This window comes from Myodes glareolus, chromosome 14, assembly GCF_982192425.1.
Source record: "Myodes glareolus chromosome 14, mMyoGla1.1, whole genome shotgun sequence".
Taxonomy (NCBI): domain Eukaryota; kingdom Metazoa; phylum Chordata; class Mammalia; order Rodentia; family Cricetidae; genus Myodes; species Myodes glareolus.
The window spans coordinates 72,364,796-72,384,520 of record NC_142039.1 but is presented as its reverse complement, the minus strand read 5'-3'; the positions used below and the strand labels follow the sequence as shown (position 1 = coordinate 72,384,520).

Genomic DNA, 19,725 nt, shown 5'->3' with positions numbered 1-19,725 from the left:
GTAGTCTCAAAACTATTGAGTTAATCACTGAAGAAATGAATGGATCACACCTGAGCTTTCATCCAGTCTTTGCAGTGAAGACAGCAGAACCCCAAGCTCCAGGTGAAGGGCATTAAAGCTGTGGGGGGGGGGGCTCGTGGGCCCTCTAGGCTCCAAAGGGGAGGAGCAGAACTGGAGCCCCAGGGTCTACATTAACCACCAAGCACCTCACTCTCAAACTTCCGGTCCCTGGAAGCCAGGTCATGTCTGATGGCCTTAGCGTACTTTTAAAAAATATTTGAACATAAAATTCCACTTAATAAAAAATATTAGTGATTTGATCTCCAAATTGCAACTGAAGAAATGAAAAATTAATCTATTAATCTCTAGTTATTATATACTTGTTAGTATACTTAATAACCTATGTAACAAGTATAATAATTACAGAAAAAGCCTTACGCATCATCCTCTTCTACTTCTCATTTCATTTACTATGGGACCTAACTGGGTGCACCCTGGTGACTGCTCTGGCCACTCCCGTTTTGATGAGTGTCAGCAGGTAGACCACGATGGGAGGGAGCAGAGGTCTGCTCAGCTGACTGTCAACCAAATGACAATCAATAGGATCCAGCCTGGATCTGCTCAAGGGCTACACACGGGGACCTGAGCCCAGCCAGACAGGAAAAGAGACTAAGACAAAAATGCTGTGGGAAAGAGTCATGGAGAAAGAGGTGGCTTTGAAAGAGGGAGTCAGAAACGTAAGGAAAAATAAAGCTGTCCTCAACACAGGGAACATGGGCTTGCAGATGGCCGAGGGGGGTGCGCTGGGGAGCAGGAGGCAACGTGACAGAGGGGAAGGAAGCCAGGAGTAAGGAAAAGCCTGGCTGTCTGGGAGGGGCTGGAGGACAAAGTCTCCTATAGAACAGGGCAGGGCTGTTCTGGTGGCCTCCACAGACGAGAGTTCTCATATCGCTTATCTTGTTTATTATATGACATGATAAAAATAAGAAAGATAATTAAAAGTAAGGCAATAACATGCGCTCCTACACCTCAGACAGCAGCTGCTTTAATTTGTTCTCAGCCGTCTAATTCTTTCCTGTGCACACAGATTTGCAGACCTCTAGCTTTAGAGTAAATGATTTTGTAATTCGATTCGTTATTAGAATGGAGCTGTTTTTCTGTATTTTTCATAGGTGCTCTTTTCTATGCTAGCAGACAGCCGATGTGCTGTTGTATACGTTTTCTTTATTGTTTACACTTGAAATACACTTACATTTCCCTACGGTCTCAGTTACATTTGCCATTACTGCGACTAATACCCACCACGGGGCTGGAGAGGGGGCTCAGCGGTAAAGGGCACTCGCTGTTCTTGCAGAGGACCCAAGTTCCGTTTCCAGCAGCCATGCTGGATGGCTCTGTAACTCCAGCTTTAACTGTGAACTTGACACAGCCCAGAGTCACCTAAAGGAAGTCTCAGGTGAAGGCCTTCCCAGATCACGTGGTCCTGGAGGCACAGGAGGGCCCAGCTTGCTGTGGGAGGTGCCTTTCCCTAAGCAGATGGTCCTGGACTATATAATAGAGTTGTTCTTAGTCCAGGAGGGAGACCCAGCAAGCAGCATTCCTCTGTGGTTTCAGCTTCAAGTTCCTGCCCGATTTCCCTCCAAGATAGGCTACGGGCGTAAGATGAAATAAGCCCTTTCCTCCCTGGTTAGCTCTTGACCATGGTGTTTGTCCCAGCGACAGAAAATGAACTAGAATCGGTGCTGTGAGACAAACACGGGGGTGTGGGAGTCTGTGGACATGCTGTGTCCAGGGAAGGAATGTGTGGCACTGTAATTTCAGATGTAGAAAAAAGCAGTTTCTAAGTCAAGCACCAAATCAGTCTAGAAATGTCAGTGAGAGTCTGGTCCACCAAACATAGGATGAATTGCTCAGATCCCTAACTCACCCCAGTAGAAGTATAAATCCAATAAGGGAAGAGGTGGAAGCCGTTTTACGAGCACAGAGGACTTGCTAGTAAAATTGGGCAGCACTGAAGGAGGCCTTAGGGCTCCTCACAAATGGGGCGAGGCAGGGGCAGAAGAAAGGAAGAGAACTTGAGAGAGGCCTTCAGGAAGAAGGGAGGTGGAGGAGTGCCCTGGCAGGTGCCAGTAGAGGCCACCCTCCTCTTCACACACAGGCTGCACTCTTCTGCCAACTGCAGCCACTCAGCTTTCTAACAGAGAAGGGAGCATGTCACTTCATGTCACACACCTGGGAAAATGCCATGCAGAGACCCAGACTTGCACACATCTAGAAAAAGCCTCTCTTCTGAATCCTTAGCCACCACACTGCACTGCCACACTGTGCTGGGCCCAGGCGTTGGGAAAGGCTTCCTGCCAGGAGGCTGGCAGCGGAGTCCCTGTGGGGATTGGCTGGGCACCCTTGCTCTGCTTCCCAGAGGTCTGCAGAGGTACCTCACCTCTCACCAGCTCCTCCCCTTACCTTCCTCATCCAGCTCCCCTGGGGCACTTTCAATTAAAGCATCGTACATGGTTATTGTTTATCAGTTTTTAATTGTTTATGTGTACGGTGTTTTGTCCCCACATGTGTCTGCATGCCACATGTGTGCCTGGTGTGTTCAGCAGCCAGAATGGGGTATCAGATCCCAAGGGAATAGTTACAGACACTAGTGAGCTGCTACGTGGTGCTGGGAATTGAACCCAAACCTGGTTTCTCTGCGAGAGAAATAAGAGCTCTCAACTGCTGAGCCATCTCTCCAGCTCCACATACGCCTAATAAGGACCTTCGTTCTGTGGGCGAAAAGGAAGTGCTGACTGACTTGGAAGCTGCTTTTGGTGACCACCAAGGTGAAATTTAGTGAAATTAAGATCCTTTAGAGAGGGTTTACAAAGACAGATTTCAACCGCCAAATCCATTAGCATCCATTATGGCTCCTAAGCTGTTATCAAACCAGTGCCCTGAGAGAGCTGATGGCTCTCTGCAGGGACAGGGGACACCCACAGGCGCGCAGTGGCCCTCACAGCTGTAATCTATTGCATTTGCAGACAGGACAGTTATCCTCAGACCTCCTTACACAGCTGTTAGAGATGTCGTCCCCAAACAATTGAACGCTTCCCCTAAGAAATGCATGTTTCTAGGAAAACAAAAACAAAAGCCCTTTTACCATGATGTGGAGAAAACCTCCCATGAAGCAACCACGGGAACCATAACCCCGTGTGATGGCTGGGAGCCACCTGAGCGCTGCTTTGCTCATCCCACCCAGCGCAGGGACTCACGTGGCACGGTACATGCGCTGCTTTATCGGTTGATGGATACAGCTGTTTTGCTTTGCTCGTGGACTTCTGGTTTGTAGTAAGTTCTAAAGTGGCGGATGGCACCTTGTAAATGTTCTCTTTAGTGACCTGACCAGACCCACAGTCAGCGCTCATCAGGGGACAGGCTGTAGGTCTCTGAGTGGCAGGTGACGCACAGGCCACTGTGGTACTGTAGGCTACTAATGGGAAGGAAGGTTGTTTCCTAACCTAGACCTGTTGTCAGAATTTCTGTATCATTCATGATGTTTAATACATTATCTGGATACGTTTATACATGATATACATATGTTAAATACATGATGGCTGGAGACGCAGGCATAGCCAGTAAGAATACAGATCTCGCCGTGGCAAGCATGTCTGGGCTCACATCCTGGCTATATGGCCTCAGTTTCTGAGCCTCGGTTTCTTCATTTGAAAACCAAAGAGCTAAAATTAGATCTATGACATCGGCTCTTGTGAGGATTCAAGTAATCAATACATCCATGTCATTCAGAGCCTCTTAAATATGCAATAAATAGTGAGTCGTGCCGCTCTGCCTTCCTTTGCGGATGTGAATCTGACTCAGTGTGCCCACCCGGCTTGCCAAGAAATCCCGTCTCAATCTGGGCTGGGCATTCTCTACTTGGGCCTGAGGACCCACCTGTACAACCATAGGAGGACTCTGACTTGTGCCCCCCGTGGACACCTTAGCCACTCCAAATGCTGATCCCCACCTAGCTGTGACTCCCTGCTGTCATTCAATGTATTTTTAGAGCACCCATGGTATGCTGGGAGAGCAGGTACCAGTGATGGGTACAAAGCAGACAGAAATCCCAAGTCTCCAATATACCCACTGAGAAACTCCTCCTAGTCAAATGGTGCTATGGCCTCAAATGTCCACAGAGAGCATCCTTGGCCCTGTTCTCCAGAGCAACACTTAAACGAAACCTGTGTACACCATCCATGGGAGACTCCCAAACCCTTCTCCCCTCTCTGGGTCTCTCCCACCCCCCATCAGTGGGCCCGCATCACCCCAAATGCCCTGCGATCTAGGAGCCGCTTCCTGCTCTACGGACACTACCGCACAGGGCCCCCCCCCCACGACCATGCTTCAGGAAACCAAAAGCAAAAGCAGTCACCCATCTTTCAGGATATGTCTCCAGCTGACAAAACAAAGCAAGCTCATCTCCCAGGCAGGCTTTTTCAGACACCAACCACATGCACAGGACCAAAGGAGGAATGCTCTGTGACTCGGGGCAGGGCCAGAAGTGCTGGCTCACACTGCTGCCCATGGAAGGGAGACTAGGAAGGAAGGAGCAAGACCATAAGGGAATAGCTGCGGGAGCCATACTTCATACAGAAGGTGGAGAAGGGGAGGAACATGGGTGAGAGGGGCTGAGATGAGGTGGGCATGGGGAACAGACAGTACACAGGATGAACCTGAAGTCAGAGAGGGTAGGAGTGGGGAGCAGGGAAGGATCTCTTGCCCAAGTCTCCTAGAGGAGATTATGTGGAATGTTGGGCATGGAAACTGAAAATAAAAATGCTCCAGTTATTTGTGAGGATATACAATCCAATGGCCTAGGAAAACAGGTGACAGCATCCGCTCAGTTATACGAGTCAGTAAGTCTATCAGGGCTCAGGCTGAAAGCTCTACATGTGGGGATCATTTGCTCAGCCATGTTCATTGGTGGCTGAACTGAGTGACCCTCTGTGGCAGCTATTTTCCAAGAAGGAGCCTTCCCAGGACTGAAGGCTGATGCTAAGGGTGTCTATGCATCATCACACAGACTGCAGTCACATCCCATTGGCCAAAACAGATCCCTAAGAACTATACCAGTTCTCAATGCAAAGCTCCAGGGTAATCAGGATGGGAGATACTAACACCACTATCTTTAGTGAAATACTCTTTATCTCGGGAGAAGAAAGTTAGGACTTCTTATTTGTAAAACGCACCAGATCAGTAGAAGAAACCAAAAACTCACTCATGAGATCAATTGCCCCATCCCTGAGCCACGCTCTGAAAAGTTCATATTTGATGAGAGACTACACTATCTGCTAGAATTTAATGAACAAGTCCTGCTTTTAAAGATCTTGGATGTATGTTAGCATGGCAGTGGATAATAACTGCATAACCAATTCTTGTAGTAGCTAAGTGACAAAAGATAAAGTGGAAGACCCGGGCTGGAGAGATGGCTCAAGAGTGAGGAACATTCTGCTGTGGCAGAGGACCCAGCTTCAGTTCCCAGTAGCCACATGACGGCACCCAATCATCTGTAACTCTGATTCCAGGGACTCTGACGCCCTCTCCTGGCTTCCATGAGCATCAGGCCCAAATGTGATGTACACAAACTCATACCACACACAGGAAGGAAGGAAGGAAGGAAGGGAGGGAGGGAGGGAGGGAGGGAGGGAGGGAGGGAGGGAGGGAAGAAGAGAGGGAGAGAGGGAGGGAGGGAGGGAGGAGATAAAGCAGGGAATGACAACGGGGAGGGGTCGGTAGAGGAGGAGTAAGGTTTCACTTGGACAATGTTGAGGTAGGCTGTGTACAGGTCAGGTTTAGGAGGAGGTCAGCAGGGATGGCAAGGCATTGAGGAGAAGGTGCCAGGGTGCAATGTTGGTAAGTACCAGACTACCAACAGTCTTGTGGATATGGGAACAGACAGGAAGTTGTTTCTCATCATGGAAAGTGGCCGCTGGTCTGGCCCTTTGTCCAGCTGCATAAGGCCCAGTTCTTAAGAGAGATGCATCTTTGCCACCAAATACTCCTCCTTCCTTGCCTTGGAGTGGTGGGAAGGCTAGAAATGACAAAATTTCCCATCAGCCAATGCACCTCCAGGCCTCTGATCTTCCCTCTTGGATCTTAGAGCCTAGAGGCAATGTTTGCTATAGGCTTGACATTGTGTGACTAGAGGCCGCCCAAGCCACGTCTGGAAAGAAACATAAAAACAATTCTGCATAGCTCCAGATGGCTCTGAAAATTCAATTAAACCCACAACTAGCCCAGGAACCTTCCCCATCATAATTATATTATTGATCATTAACATTTAAAGAGGCTGCAAACAGAATACTGGACACTGCAATAAATTGTCATTGTCCACAGGGCAAGGTCCATGAATCAGCTGCTCCTGGAGCCTTCTGAGACTGTCTGGTGCTGTCATTTAGAGGATGTTGCTCTAGTCTTCAGTGCATGGGGTACAGCAGGGGTGGCAGTGGGGCCAAGGCTGTACACATAAAAGCTTCCTTTCTGGATATCCGGTCCACCCCTGTAAAAAAAAAAAAAAAAAAAAAAAAAAAAAAAAAAAAAAAAAAAAAAAAAAAAACCAAGGCTACGGCAGCTTCTTCTAGTACCCAAGGCACGGACCTTCTGTCTCGTGTTCAGCCTCCATCTTATCATGGCATTTCTCAGAGAAGAGGAGAGAACATTAAAATTATCCAAAATGCAAGTCTTGGGGAATAGGGTGACCATGGCGTGTATGAACAAGGCAAACTAAACCAACATCTACCGAATGTCAGTCAGGGATTTCTGCCAGGTTTTTGGTTAAAGCCATTGTTTCTCAACCTGTGGGCTGCAGCCCTTTGAACAACCCTTTCATGGGGGGGGGGGGTTTACATATCAGATATTTACATTACAATTCATAACAGTAGCAGAATTACAGTTATCAGGTAGCAACAAAAATAATCTTATGGTTAGGGGGTCACCACAACATGAGGAACTGTTTTAAAGGGTTGCAGCGTTAGGGAGGTCGAGAAGCAGTGGTGAGCAGTAATGTTCTTTAGACACTGGAGTGTGAAAGGATAGCGTAGCATACAGAGCTATCAGACACGCCTCTAAAATGCCTTAAAACACAAGCCTCACGTGGAAAGAGGCCTTTGGGAGAGAAGGGATGCACTGACAGCGCACACTGTCGTTTGCACAGAACCCAAAGCCACATAAAAAAGGATGTGAACTCTGTCTACACTGGATCTACCCTGACTGGTCAGAATGGTGCCAAGAGGTAAACAACCATGAAATACAGTCAATTTTTAATGAAAATCTGAGTGAAAACTCCCAGAAATACCAAATCTGGCCAAGAACCAACTGAGGAAGATGGGCAGAGGCGTTGTAGTTAGAACCCTCAGGCCCTCTTCAGCCTCCCTTCCAATAAGCCACAGGAGCTGCAGGCAGGGAGTAGAGAACTGGCTCTCTCCTTCCTGTTTCAGGGATGGCTAATTCACAGTCTGACAAGGGGAAGAGAAGTCGGCAGTCCCGGACTCCGGTGATCAGAAGCAGAGCCATGGTGCCCAAGCCTGGAAAAGAACAGCAGTGAAGTAGTGAACGCTGTCGGTGTGCCTGGGGCACGATTCTCAGCTGTGAAATAGTGAACGCTGTCAGTGTGCCTGGGGCATGATTCTCAGCTGTGAAATAGTGAACGCTGTTAGTGTGCCTGGGGCACAATCCTCAACAGCTGTGGTGACTGACTGCCCTGTAGGAAAAACGGACATAAGGAGAGGCAGACATTTCTGACTCATAGTAGTGATCTAGAGGCAAGAACAAAGGAGAGGGGTTGGCTGTCTTTGCCCTACGGTAAAGTCCACATGCCAAGGAGCAGTTTGGTCAGAAGAATACAACCACACGCAGCTTCATAGGATACCTCCACACCCAGAACTACAGAAACTCAGCTCCTGAGGAGTAGCGGGCAGAGGGCTGGCCACACCTGGCATCTGCACCAAGTACTAATGGGAGAGCAGGCGGAGTTGGAGGGCAGAGCTGCACGGATTAGCAGAGGCTTGCCCAGGGTCTGCAGCAGCCTTCCTGGGGCTCTTCGGAAGCAAAGCAGAGTTGATGGCCTGCACCCAGGACGTTCTGGAGCAGGTGGAAAAGTCTGGAGATGAGAAGCTGGGAATGTAGCTCAGAGGTGGAGAGCTTAGTGATGTGTGAAGGCCTGAGTCTGATCCTCAGCGCCACAATGTGTGTGTGTGTGCGTGTGCGTGTGTGTGTGCGTGTGCGTGTGTGTGTGCGTGTGTGTGTGTGTGTGTGTGTGTGTGTGCGCGCGCGCACGCGCGAAAATGAATAAATATAACAAAAATACATACAGAGGAGTCTGTAAGACTGCCATCCAATCTGAAGGGACTTAGTACCATAAGGACTGAGAAGTTAATGAACTCCCCAAAGGTAGGGCTTTAAGCATCGTAGAAGACCAACTCTGTATTCTGTGCTTAAAGGTGTGTGCCAAGTACCAAAAGGCATTTACCACACATCTGGTGAATGTATGGACAACTCCCTACCAACACAACCAGGTTTATATTCAGCGGCAGTCAAGACCTAGAGCATCAACCATATCATTTCTAATTCTTAACCAATGTCTATTCAATTTTTCAACATTTACATCTCAAAATATCACAACATTGGCAACAGTCACATTTTGTAAGTTTGAGAAACCCAAATTTAAATTTAAAAAATGATGGCACCAAATCCCAAGTATAATGCCAAATCTAAAACCGCATATAAAAATAAGTGTCAGGAAAACTAAATATGGGCAAATATGATATGCAGAAGTCAGCATTGTTGTATAAATTCATAGGAGATGAAGTTAATTTTAAAGTATAATTTTAAAATAATTACATAAAATCAAATACAGTTTTTTTCTTTTTAAATTCAACGCAGATCAAATGTATCATTCCCGAGTCATGCACACACTGATCAGAAAAAGAAATCTTGAAAAACCTAGAAATATTAAGAGATAACCCTAAATGATTTCTCATAGACTCTTGCGTCCAGTGCAATGATCTAACATCTTATCTGCTAATACAAGGGAGTCTTGTCAAAACAGTGTGCCCACCCACTCCACCTGAGCCCCATCTGCCTCGGCTGGAATTTCTATGCTGGTCGCACGTAGGGTTTGTATTTGGTGAAAGCATTTCCAGTCTGTCTTTGTCTTCTTTCATTTCCCTAAACACAGGTACAAATTCCATGCAGATTTCCTGTATTGCCATCAATAACTGTGGGCCTGTGTTCTTGTTGATAAAGAGTTTGAATTAAGAGTCAAAGATTATTCTTGTAAGAAAAAAATGCTGCTTTTAGTGATGATCAAATTTCTTTCTCTACTTATGAACTACCAAAGTTCTCTGTTAAGAAAAGACAGCTCTGGCTAATTAAAATTACAATGCATGGCAGAAGTGTTTTATAATTATGAAATAAAATATGTCAGCAAATATTAAGACTTGCCCATAAATCACAAACTAGATCGATGTTTCTAAGACAGTGAGAGTTCCCATGAGTAAGCCCTGGTTGTGACCATTTAAAGACCAAAGAGGTGTCTGGCTCACTCACAATCCATGGGACCAAGACTGGCACCTGGCAGGCCCCATGCATGTCTCTAACCCCATGGATCTTTGCACCCACAGGGCAGAACAGCCACATGGTATCCAACAACCTGACTAATTATCCAGTCTCAGTTAAGACTCAGGGAACCGGAACCACAGCTCTGCCAAGTTTGGCCAGGGGTCTGAGATCCAAACGAGGTCCCTCGCCAAGGCATTTTTTAGGGCTGAGTGTGGGTTATTTTAAGCTGTAAATCTTCATGATCTTTCATGAGACTACAGGCAGAGAATGGATCAGGCACTGGGGTCATCACAAAATCATTTCCTGGTACTCTTGTCCAAAATCAGGAGGGAGAGCCTAGGGTTTTGTCTTTAGTGTGATAACTTGTTCCTTCTAAGAGGACAGAATTGGAATAAACTGGTTTCGAGCCACCCCCTTGCATATTCCCAGTATCTGTCTGCACTGGAAGTTGGTAGTCCAATGAGTAGGTGCTGAGAGACAAGAGTTCTTTCTACATTATGCTCAGTGGTGAAGCCTCGCCCATGCAAACCTGAAGAAATCACCACCCCTCCACGTTGACTTGTCTGATTTTAAATCTACCTTTTAAAAATATGGGAAAACAGCTCAAAATGTTACATTTGAAGTCATATCAGCCAGGGTTGAAGATAGGATCTTGTTATAAACAATCATTTGTGTATCTGACTACAAGCTAGTGACTTCTGTGTATCAGGCCCCTCTACTTAAAACAAGGGTGTAGAATTCAGACCTCAAGGAACCGATGTGAGAGTTTTCTATGGCCTGGAAGTGTTTGAGAGTTCCCTTTAGGTTTCTTAGAGGGAAGCCTGGTCCTTAGCGTGACAGTGTTGAGAGGAGATAGCCTAGTCCTACTGAATTAGGTCATAGGAGCAACACCCTCTGAAGGGATCGGATTGGTAATGATCAGGAAGATCTAGCAAGAGTGAATCAGGACTAAAGAAAGATTGTTCCCCTCTGCCCTCTTGCTTTCGGTCATACTGCAATGTCTCTCCAACTCCATCTCCCAACTGATGCCATCCCTCCATGTTGTGATTTAGCCAGAAATCCCTTACTAGAGGCAGAACAGACAGACAGGGTCACCCAATCTTAGACTGACAACCTCTAATCTGTAAGCTAAATAAACTCCATATCTTTCTAAGATTCCAGCTTCAAGTATTTGGCTACAGTAACTGAAAGTAAATTAATACAGAGTTAGACAACATAATGACTAGTAAGCATAAGGCCTGACATGGAAAATATTTAATGAATGCTATTTATCTTATCATTGTAGCTATGATCATAAAAATAAGTGATTAATATTAAAATATTGGATTGATACTAGTTTGTGGTAGCATACTACTACATATAGAAAAATTAAGCAGTTCTCATCCAATCTAGGTATTAATAATCAAGCCCTGTATTAGACTGATATTTCAATTTTCCCTTGCCCAACCAGATAAAAGCCTGCCTTCTCCATATCTGACACTTCTCCATATCTGCCTTTTTAGTAAAGATGTGAAGGCAAGTAAGTGTTCAGCAATCCCTGAGTAACAAAGGACTGTTATATTTAGAAAATGTTCTGGGATGATGATTCACCATGAAAATCATGGAGCAGATCCTAAGGGGACACAGGAGAGCATCACAATCTTTGATCAGCCAACAGAAGCTCACCCATCACTAATTACACACTCACAGGGCAAGAACAGGCAGTAGATCTTTCAAGATTACAAATGACAAATCACATGTAAACACAAGAGTATCATCCACACTGACAGTCATGAACTATGGTGCTGTCTTTTAGTTATTTTTCTATTTCTGCAAAGAGACACTATGATCAGGGCAACTTATAAAAGGGTTTATTGAGACTTATAATTTCAGAGGGTGAGAATCCATGACCATCTTGGCAGGGAGCAGGGGCGGGTGGGCAGGCATGATGCAGGAGCAGTGGCTGAGATCACATCTTAACCACAATCCTGAGGCAGGGGAAGCTAGCTGCAATGGCCTGAACTAGTAACACACCTCCTCCAAGGCCACACCTCCTAATCCTTCCTCAAAAGTTTTGCCAACTGGGAACCAAGTATCCAAACATGAGTCTGTGGGAGGCCATTCTCATTCAAGCCGCCACCACCACTGGAAAGTGAGTGGAAACTGAGTGAAGACCCACAGGAGTTCAAGACATCTCTGAAACTGAGGAACGTGGCAGGACTTGAAGGTGGGCAGGGAAGTAGATCTTGAAGGCTGATTAGGACCTGAACCAAAGAAGAGCAGGATGGAATTTCTTTGACAACAGACAGGAGGTGGTTACTTAGGCCATGCTTGAGAATGTGGGTGCAGAGCTTGCCTAGAGACAAGGGTTCAGGAAGGTGAGTACCACAGACAACCCAAGAGGGGTTTCTAGAGGCAGGTCCACTTCTCCTTTATGTCAGTTAAGGAAACAGCTTCAAGTGAGGTGGAAAGAACTGCTTAGCTGTGCAGAAAGTCCTCCCTGTGACACTGAAAACACAGACGTGGTCATCTAAACCTTCAGGAGGACCATGGCTTGACAGCTTTCCCTGATTGAAGACTATGTCTTATAATCACCAAATCCCAGCACGCTATTCATCTCCAAAGGCCAGCCCCAGTTTCCTGCCTTGTCACCTGCATCACGAAACAGCCTGGAACATGTAAAGTGCCATTCACTTTGTTCCCTGAACCTCCACCACTAAGACATAAGTTAGTTCATGAATGATAGTCTTCATCAGAAATGCATTTCTTAGTGAGAGATGATAATGAGCCATAGTACCGTCCTCACAGAAACCTGCCAGTCTGTGACATTCATGTAAATAATTCTAGTTGACTTAAAAAAAAACTGGGAGTTGAGAAGTAGGAGATAGTCTTTATGCCCTGCGATAGCTGAAAAACAAGGACAGAGCTAGCTCTTATAACTTAACCTGTTTCTCTTTATCTACATTTTGCCTTGAGGCTTTTTACCTTTCTTTCCTCTATATATCTTACTTTCACTCACTGCTTCTCATGTCTGGCTGACACACAGCTGCCTGGCTTCTGACCCCAAGCATGTATCTCTCTTTTCTCCCTCATTCTCTTGTCTTCTTCTCCATTCTCTTGTCTTCTTCTCCCTTCTCCTTCTTCCTAGATTTCTCTTCCTTATTCTCTCTGCCAGCCCCACCTATCCCTTACTGGCTAGATATTACCCATTCGGTTCTTTATTGGACCAATCAGGTGCCTTAGGCAGGCAAGGTGAAACCAAGGCAACACATCTTTACATAATTAAAAAAATACAACATAAACAAATGTAACACACCTTTACACAGTTAAATTAATAAACAAATGTAATGCATCCTTACCTAGTAAAAGTAATATTCCACAACACCTACCTGAATGGGTGAGATAAAATATTTGTGGAAGTAAAGAGCCCTCAGAGATACCCATCTCCACTGACACCTGGAATCTGCACACTTAGCCACACTCTTGTGCAGTGAGTATGGATGGAGTCAAAGTACCTAGATTCTGGCTGGATTCCAGAGCATGGGATCCCCAAGATACTAGGTTTGAGAAAGACACAGGCTTTCTCGAGAAAGACAGAGAAAGTGAGAGAGAAAGAGGAAGCCATGAAAAGTGGTATTGGGGTGTCCATGATGAGTCATGGTCTGGAGTCAGCCTGCTCAGACCTGGAGGACATCCCCACTGAGTCCTACTGTGCTTCTAGCCACCGAGTTGGGGGGGGGGGGAGGGAAGGTCAGTTGAATGAACAAACCAGCAACCAAAGTAGTGAATTAAGAGCCCTCGTATCTCTTTCCCTCACAACATTCATGATTCGAGAGTGTAACCAAATTTTCTTCCAGGTTGGAAGGAAGCAACATTGCTGCCACTAAGCCCAGTGCTGTATGTGTCCCAAGCAGGAAGCAGCAGTGTTGCAGGGTGATTCCAAGTCGCATCCGCCATCCACACTGAGAACAGAACTCGGTGGCTGGTGCCAAATCTGTCTTCTGTTTCCAGAACAGACTTTTGTGATTAAGTGCTGCTGCGGAAAGGGACTTTATTAAAGTGGGGACTTTTGGTGGCATATCTGTATGAGAGAAAAGTATTTTCTCCACAAGGGCTGAATTTCTAGATTCTCCTCCAGCTAAGACACTCCCCAGCTCGCTGCAGCAGGCACCGCCACATCTCATTACTGTGTAGATGAGGCCTAGGGTCAGAGAACACCCAGCCTTAGGGATGTGGAATGCACACAGCTTTGCTGCAGCCTCGTCTCCTTCCCTGTAACACGTGGACTTTTAGGTGGGAAGGAGTGGGGTGTGGAGGGGGGAGAGAGCACTTACTTACAGTCAGAGGGCTTCGCGACCTGTGGCAGTAATACCTATGTGCCCTACAAGTAGACTCTGGGGCCCTCCTGCCTGCCCCAGCAGGGAGCTGCTCACTCATAAGTTCCACTTTCAGGGAAGAGTAACAAGATGACAGAGGAGGGAGGGACTAATGTACCCACTTAGGTTACATGGGTTGCATGCATTAACACCTCAAGAAAATGTCTACTGAGACAAAATTCGAAGTCAAAAATAAGGGCAGGATCCAGAAAGGACCGAAGAAGTGGGGGAGGGGCAGAGACACTGTGGAGTTGGTGTTTTTTCTACTCTTTGGGGACCCACCACCCAGCTTCCAAATACACTTATGAAGGCCCGAACTTAACTTGGCTTGTTTCTAGCCAGATTTTCTAACTTATCCCGTTTCTCTTTAACTATGTTTTGCCTCTACACTTTTTACCTTTCTCTATTCTACATATCTTTCTTTCCTTCTTACTCCATGGCTGGTTTTGTGTCTGGGTGGCTGGGCCCTGGTGTACTTCTCTTCTCCTTGTCTTGCTCCTCCTACTTCTCCTGAGCCCAGATTTCTCTTCCTATTCATTCTCTTCCAGGTAGCCCCCACCTATCACCTCTCTTCTGCCTAGCTATTGGCTATCAGCTCTTAATTAGACCCGTCAGATGTTTTAGGCAAACAAAGCAACAACAGCTTTACAGAGTTAAACAAATGCAACATAAAAGAAGGTAACACATCTTTGCACCGCTAAACAAATATTCTACAGCATACACAAATGTAACATATCTTAAACTAATATTCCACATCACCATTGGCTTGTTTTGATTTGCTGCGTTGTAAAGCAACACTACTTTGCCGAGTGTTTCCAGCACCATCCCATGACTAGCCCCATGTGAGAGAACACAGCGAAGCATGGAAAGAGCCGGGACCAACCACTGGCAGATATCTGGCCAGACTTGGAGCCCAGGTAGCCCAGCCACAAGCCCTCTGTTTCCCACCCACAACCAGGAGAGCCTCGGGACTTGTCTGGGCCTTTTATCTGGGCTGTGGGAGTCAATAGCTCAGAATACAGTCCCCTGAGTATTTAATAGGTAGTTGAGGGATTCTTGCAGATCCTCTTCAACTATTATTGTTAAACATTGGCCATTTCCTTACAGGTGAATTGAAAGCAGGAGAAAGAGTGACGGGAAAGATTTTCCTTTGAGGTGTGAAAGAAAAGTAGCCACAGACTAATTAGGAACAAAGGGCAGGCCAAGGTTTAGCAGACGTGCCAGGAGTCCCTGCGAGCACGAACAAGCCTCACAGCCTCAGCAGGCCATCCAGACCTGAGGGGAGCACGTTTGAATGAGGCTTTAGCAGAAAGTAGTTTTGGATGCAAACATTCCATTAACCATAACTGTGGTGCCGGCAGGCAGCCAGGATAATTGGCTTGGGATGGATCTGGGAACGAGAACCAAGCACACTTGGTCTTCCGTGCCCTTGGGGTCCTACTTCTCAGGCAGGTGAATCTGGGTCCATTGTCGAGAATTTGGTCTCAGTGCCATGGGCTGCCTCTCCTGGAAGTCCGCCTTCTCTCAGCTGCAGCACCCACTCTCTGGAGAGCTTCATCTAATTACAGATCTGGCTGGGCGTCGCTTCTCCCACAAAGCCGCTTGGTCTCACGTAACCACACCTTAAACACTCAACTCCAGCTCACGACAGACTCGGCATTCATCGGAAAAGTCAAGGCAATCATATCAGTTCTTCCCCATGCTCAGGCCAGAGTGATGGGGGCAGGAATGTCTCAGGCAACGCTCTGAGGACAGTGTGCCTTTAGCTCATACCATCCTCTGTGAGTTAGGCGACAAAGGAAGCAAGCCCAACCTACACCCATCTCCTGAGTTCTGGCCTATTCTAGTTGTGGGCTTTTCTGCCGTGGCTCCTCTGACCTTGCTTCTGAAGCTCTTCTTCCTGCTTCTGTTTTGTGGATTTGTACCCTCGCACAGAGTTCCTTTGTGTTCCAGTGGCTGACTTCTCTTCTCACTCTTAACCTCCTGGAACAGGGGTGATATTTTCCTGTGCTGCAGAATAACAGAGGAAAAATTCTGTGATACATACTGAATTATCTGTCACCAAGTTATCTTCTGAGGCCTGCCATGAATATAGAAAAGTGCCCACGGACAGGCGAGCATCAATTTGGCTTCAGCTATTAGCTGCTGTCAACCTGCCGGGAGCGGATTATAAAGTCTATCTAGAAATAAATAGCAAACTGGAAGTTAGGTTGCTTTATTGTGGGGAAATGAATGTGCCTATGAGAATCAGCCAAGGTTTGGTCAAGGGCAGACAGGCTCCGGTCAAGGGCAGACAGGCTCTGGTCACGGGCAGACAGGCTCCCAAGAGCCACCTTCTTTTAGTTGAGGCCACTGTCTTGCTGTTGGATGAGCAGGAGAACATGGGAGTAGATGGCTCACATTTATTCTCTCAGAACCCCGCTGCTCAATCACAGAAGTCATGGAGTAGGATCTCCCCACGAAGGCTGATGTAAGCATGGTGAGAGCCTTCCAGGGCAGCGACAGTGTAGACAGTGCCACAGGGGAGTCACATGGCCCTCCTCTACTCCCTCATTCTGTTAGAACTGTGTCTCCAGAGCAGGACCATTTCAGTGCCCAGCAAAGGCAGAGTCCTGGAAATGACTGTCCCTGTGTTTACCCAGCATTCTGCTCTCGATCCATGTTAGGACTAGACCCAGAGAATTCCAGTAGCATCTACATGATTTCCTGTCACTTGCTCCACTTCACTGGGAGGCAAGGGGCCAGGCTATCAGAGCAGTGGTATCTCCCTCAGTCTCAGAGAACCTTGAAGGGGAGACCACAATGGCCGCTGTGAATCTGATAATGTGACAAGAAGCCTCGTTGCATTTAATACTCAGGTAGCAGTATCATGGGGTCAAACAGCCATGGCCAGCATCCTTACAGATGATCTTTTGAGACTGAGTTCCTAAAGATGGAGACATATGTACGCCGCCATCTGCACTGAGAATTTCCAGTAGCTCCATTGATGTTGTTCTGAGAATGAAGAGGGAACGTCTTGCATCTCTCAGTCATTGCGCATGCTCGTTCCTCAACACCCAGTGAGGCCAATGAGGGGGAACTGGGTCCCTCACGCTCAGGCTAAGCTGTGGGGAAGCTTGTGAAGGATGCCCAGTCTGCCTTCTCTCACTCACGCAGACGGGCCTGCTAACAGCGAACAATGTCTTTTGTCTGCCATGGAGAAAAACAAGTACATCAAATGTTCTCAAAGTTTTTAGCTTAAATACTGCTTATTATCAGTTTCCTCTGCCAGGACCCAGGGTCAGATCAACTGATGGTCAGGAAGCAACAACTGTCCACAGAAAAAGAATTTTTGATGACAGCAACTCAAGTTATGTGCTAGATGGAGACTCTGTCTACAAAGACATGTCTTTGCACATCTAAGCAGAGCTCAGGAGAGCCCCAGACAGGGACAAACACCACCATGGCCCTATTGGCATATCTTCACTCTTTTCCTGTCTTTCTCCTTTAACTGGCTTGTTTGGGGAACAAGTTTACACAGTAAGAGTACTGTCCATGTGACCCCAGTTATAAGGAAGTGCCTGCTAGGTGTCCATGTGACCTCAGTTATAAGGAACCACCTTCTAAGTGCATCCTTGCCTCTCAGCAGAGCCCCAAATACCCAAGGGACAAAACTTCAGGGGCCAAAGTCCAATAGTTGTACCAAGTTGAAGATAAAATGGCCACTAGAGGTTCATTTATAACTTAACCATTAGAACCGATAGTTCCAGAAGGAGGTGACTGGCGACCCCAAAGGAAGGCCCTACATGGAGGCACACTGTGTCAGTATCCCAGCACAGAAGAACACCACAGGCCCATGCCCAGCACCGGATCAGTGAGGAAACTCTGTAGAGTTCTCCCAAGGTTTCTGGAGATGCTGTGAACATTTTCCTCGGCTGTACAGAAAACATAATCCCTAACTTAATCCCCAAGACAGTGTGATAAACCCTGTTTTGCCTGTGAGAATATTGAGGTTAAGTAGCTTGTCCAGGGGCACCCAGCTGACAGATGATAAAGTACAATTCAAAGCAGAAATCCTTACTCCCAAACCTATTAGTGATTTACGCTGTGCGGCTTGTTCCTGAGCTCTGTGCAGAGATAAGTCTCTCTGATCAGATGACCACCCTGGACTAGAGACCAACGTTCACCCCAAAGCTGCCCTTTCCTAAGTCTGAGACTTCTCCAGGCCGCTGGTTGAAGCAACAGTTCAGTCGTTCTGAGGAGGCTCTGGCCTCAGCCTCAGCATCCCCAGGTCAGAAGCCCTGCCCGCGTCCGCGCCCTCCCTCCGGTGCTTGCCATGGCTTCCCCGGCTCCAATGTTCCTCCTGGGTTGTGTACTGGTCAAGTGCTATGACGCCATTTTCCTGTTCGCATTTTGTTTTTGTTTTTGTTTTGTTTTTACAGTTCGTTGCTCACCCTAACTGTCAGCAGCAATTGCTTACCATGTGGTATGAAAATCTCTCAGGCTTACGTCAACAGTCTATCGCTGTGAAATTCCTGGCTGTCTTTGGAGTCTCCATAGGCCTCCCTTTTCTCGCCATAGCCTATTGGATTGCTCCGTGCAGCAAGGTACAAACTGCTTAAGGTGTGCATGTCGTTTGCAGTTCTTTCTTCTCTTTCCTTAGCGCTTCCTTCAGTCAGCGGAAGAATTCTTCCCGTGTTGTTCAAGTATGAAGTTGGAGCTGGAGCTGGGGGAAGCACTTGCCTAGTGCACACAGGCTCAGGGTTTGAGCCCTGTACCACAAAGAAAGGTGAAAAGAAAAGAAGGAAGAGAGGGCGGGAGGACGGAGGAAGAGGGAGAGAAGCTCTGATAGACCGAGCAAAAGTAGAAGAGCCACAAAAAGAGAGAAAAAACTCAAGATCTGTCTTTAATTATCAGTTTATAGAGAGAAAGGCATGTGAGAGATGGGCTGTTATGCCCTGCAAGGCATCGCTGAATGATTAAGCAGCAGGGCAGAGAGTCACATCCCTTCCCTCTCCATCTGCACAGCCTGCCGAGTGTGTCCTCCAGCTCACAGCACACCAGCTATCATCACAGTGTAAGAACAGCCATTGCTCCCTGAGGACTTTCTCTGTTACATGTTCTTCTCGGGACAGTCCGTTTTACTCCCTGATTGCATGAGATCACGTATCCTTCAGGAAGCAGTTCAGAAATGAGAGAGAACCAGAGGGCTGAGGGCTGAGCACAGCTCACGCCAGGCCCTGCAGACTCGCTGCCCTGTCCCTCAGCCTCCAGCAAGAGCTTCTGGTCCGTATGGCCAATGAAATAGACTGCAAGAGGAAATGGGGAGAGCCTCTAGAAAGTACGGGACTAAACTGTTGCCTAGGGAGGAAAGGAAAGGCAGAAGTGATGAGAGGAATGGCCCTATAGGTACTCTGACGCCTGTGCTGCTGTAGGCTCCGCCTTCCTCATGGCCCAGACATTAGGACCAGAAAGCACCCACACCCCAGCTCCATGAAGAATTTGTGTGTGCCCCAAACACCAAATCATTAAGAAGCCTTGAAACATGTCCCATGGGGTTGAGATTGTCTTCAAGGCTCTCAAACTACATTTATCTAGGGACGGATTTTGAAAGGCGTTGAGCTCAGGTGACCAGCACTCAGTGGAGAACACGCCTACAGGGAGACTGCTCCACAGACTGCTGCCCCCTCCCCCACCACCAAAGCCGCCAGGAAGGGAACTCAGCGCCTTGGTGTAGGTGAGCAGTCACCGAGAGGGGGCAAGCTTCTCCCACAGACAGAAAACTCCAAGA

General features: G+C 47.1%; 1 protein-coding gene across 2 annotated transcripts in view; it reads left to right on the top strand.

Annotated features, from left to right (window-relative positions):
- The window catches only part of Trpc7 (transient receptor potential cation channel subfamily C member 7), a 120,582-nt gene that overhangs the window by 49,432 nt on the left and 51,425 nt on the right, over window positions 1-19,725 (top strand). Inside the window, exon 4 of one of the 2 annotated variants that reach the window (XM_085699613.2) lies at window positions 18,377-18,541. The exons of the other annotated variant lie outside the window; for it this stretch is intronic. Coding sequence (XP_085555739.2) covers window positions 18,377-18,541 — 165 coding nt within the window. The remainder of the gene's footprint in view (window positions 1-18,376; window positions 18,542-19,725) is intronic. 2 annotated transcript variants of the gene reach the window in all.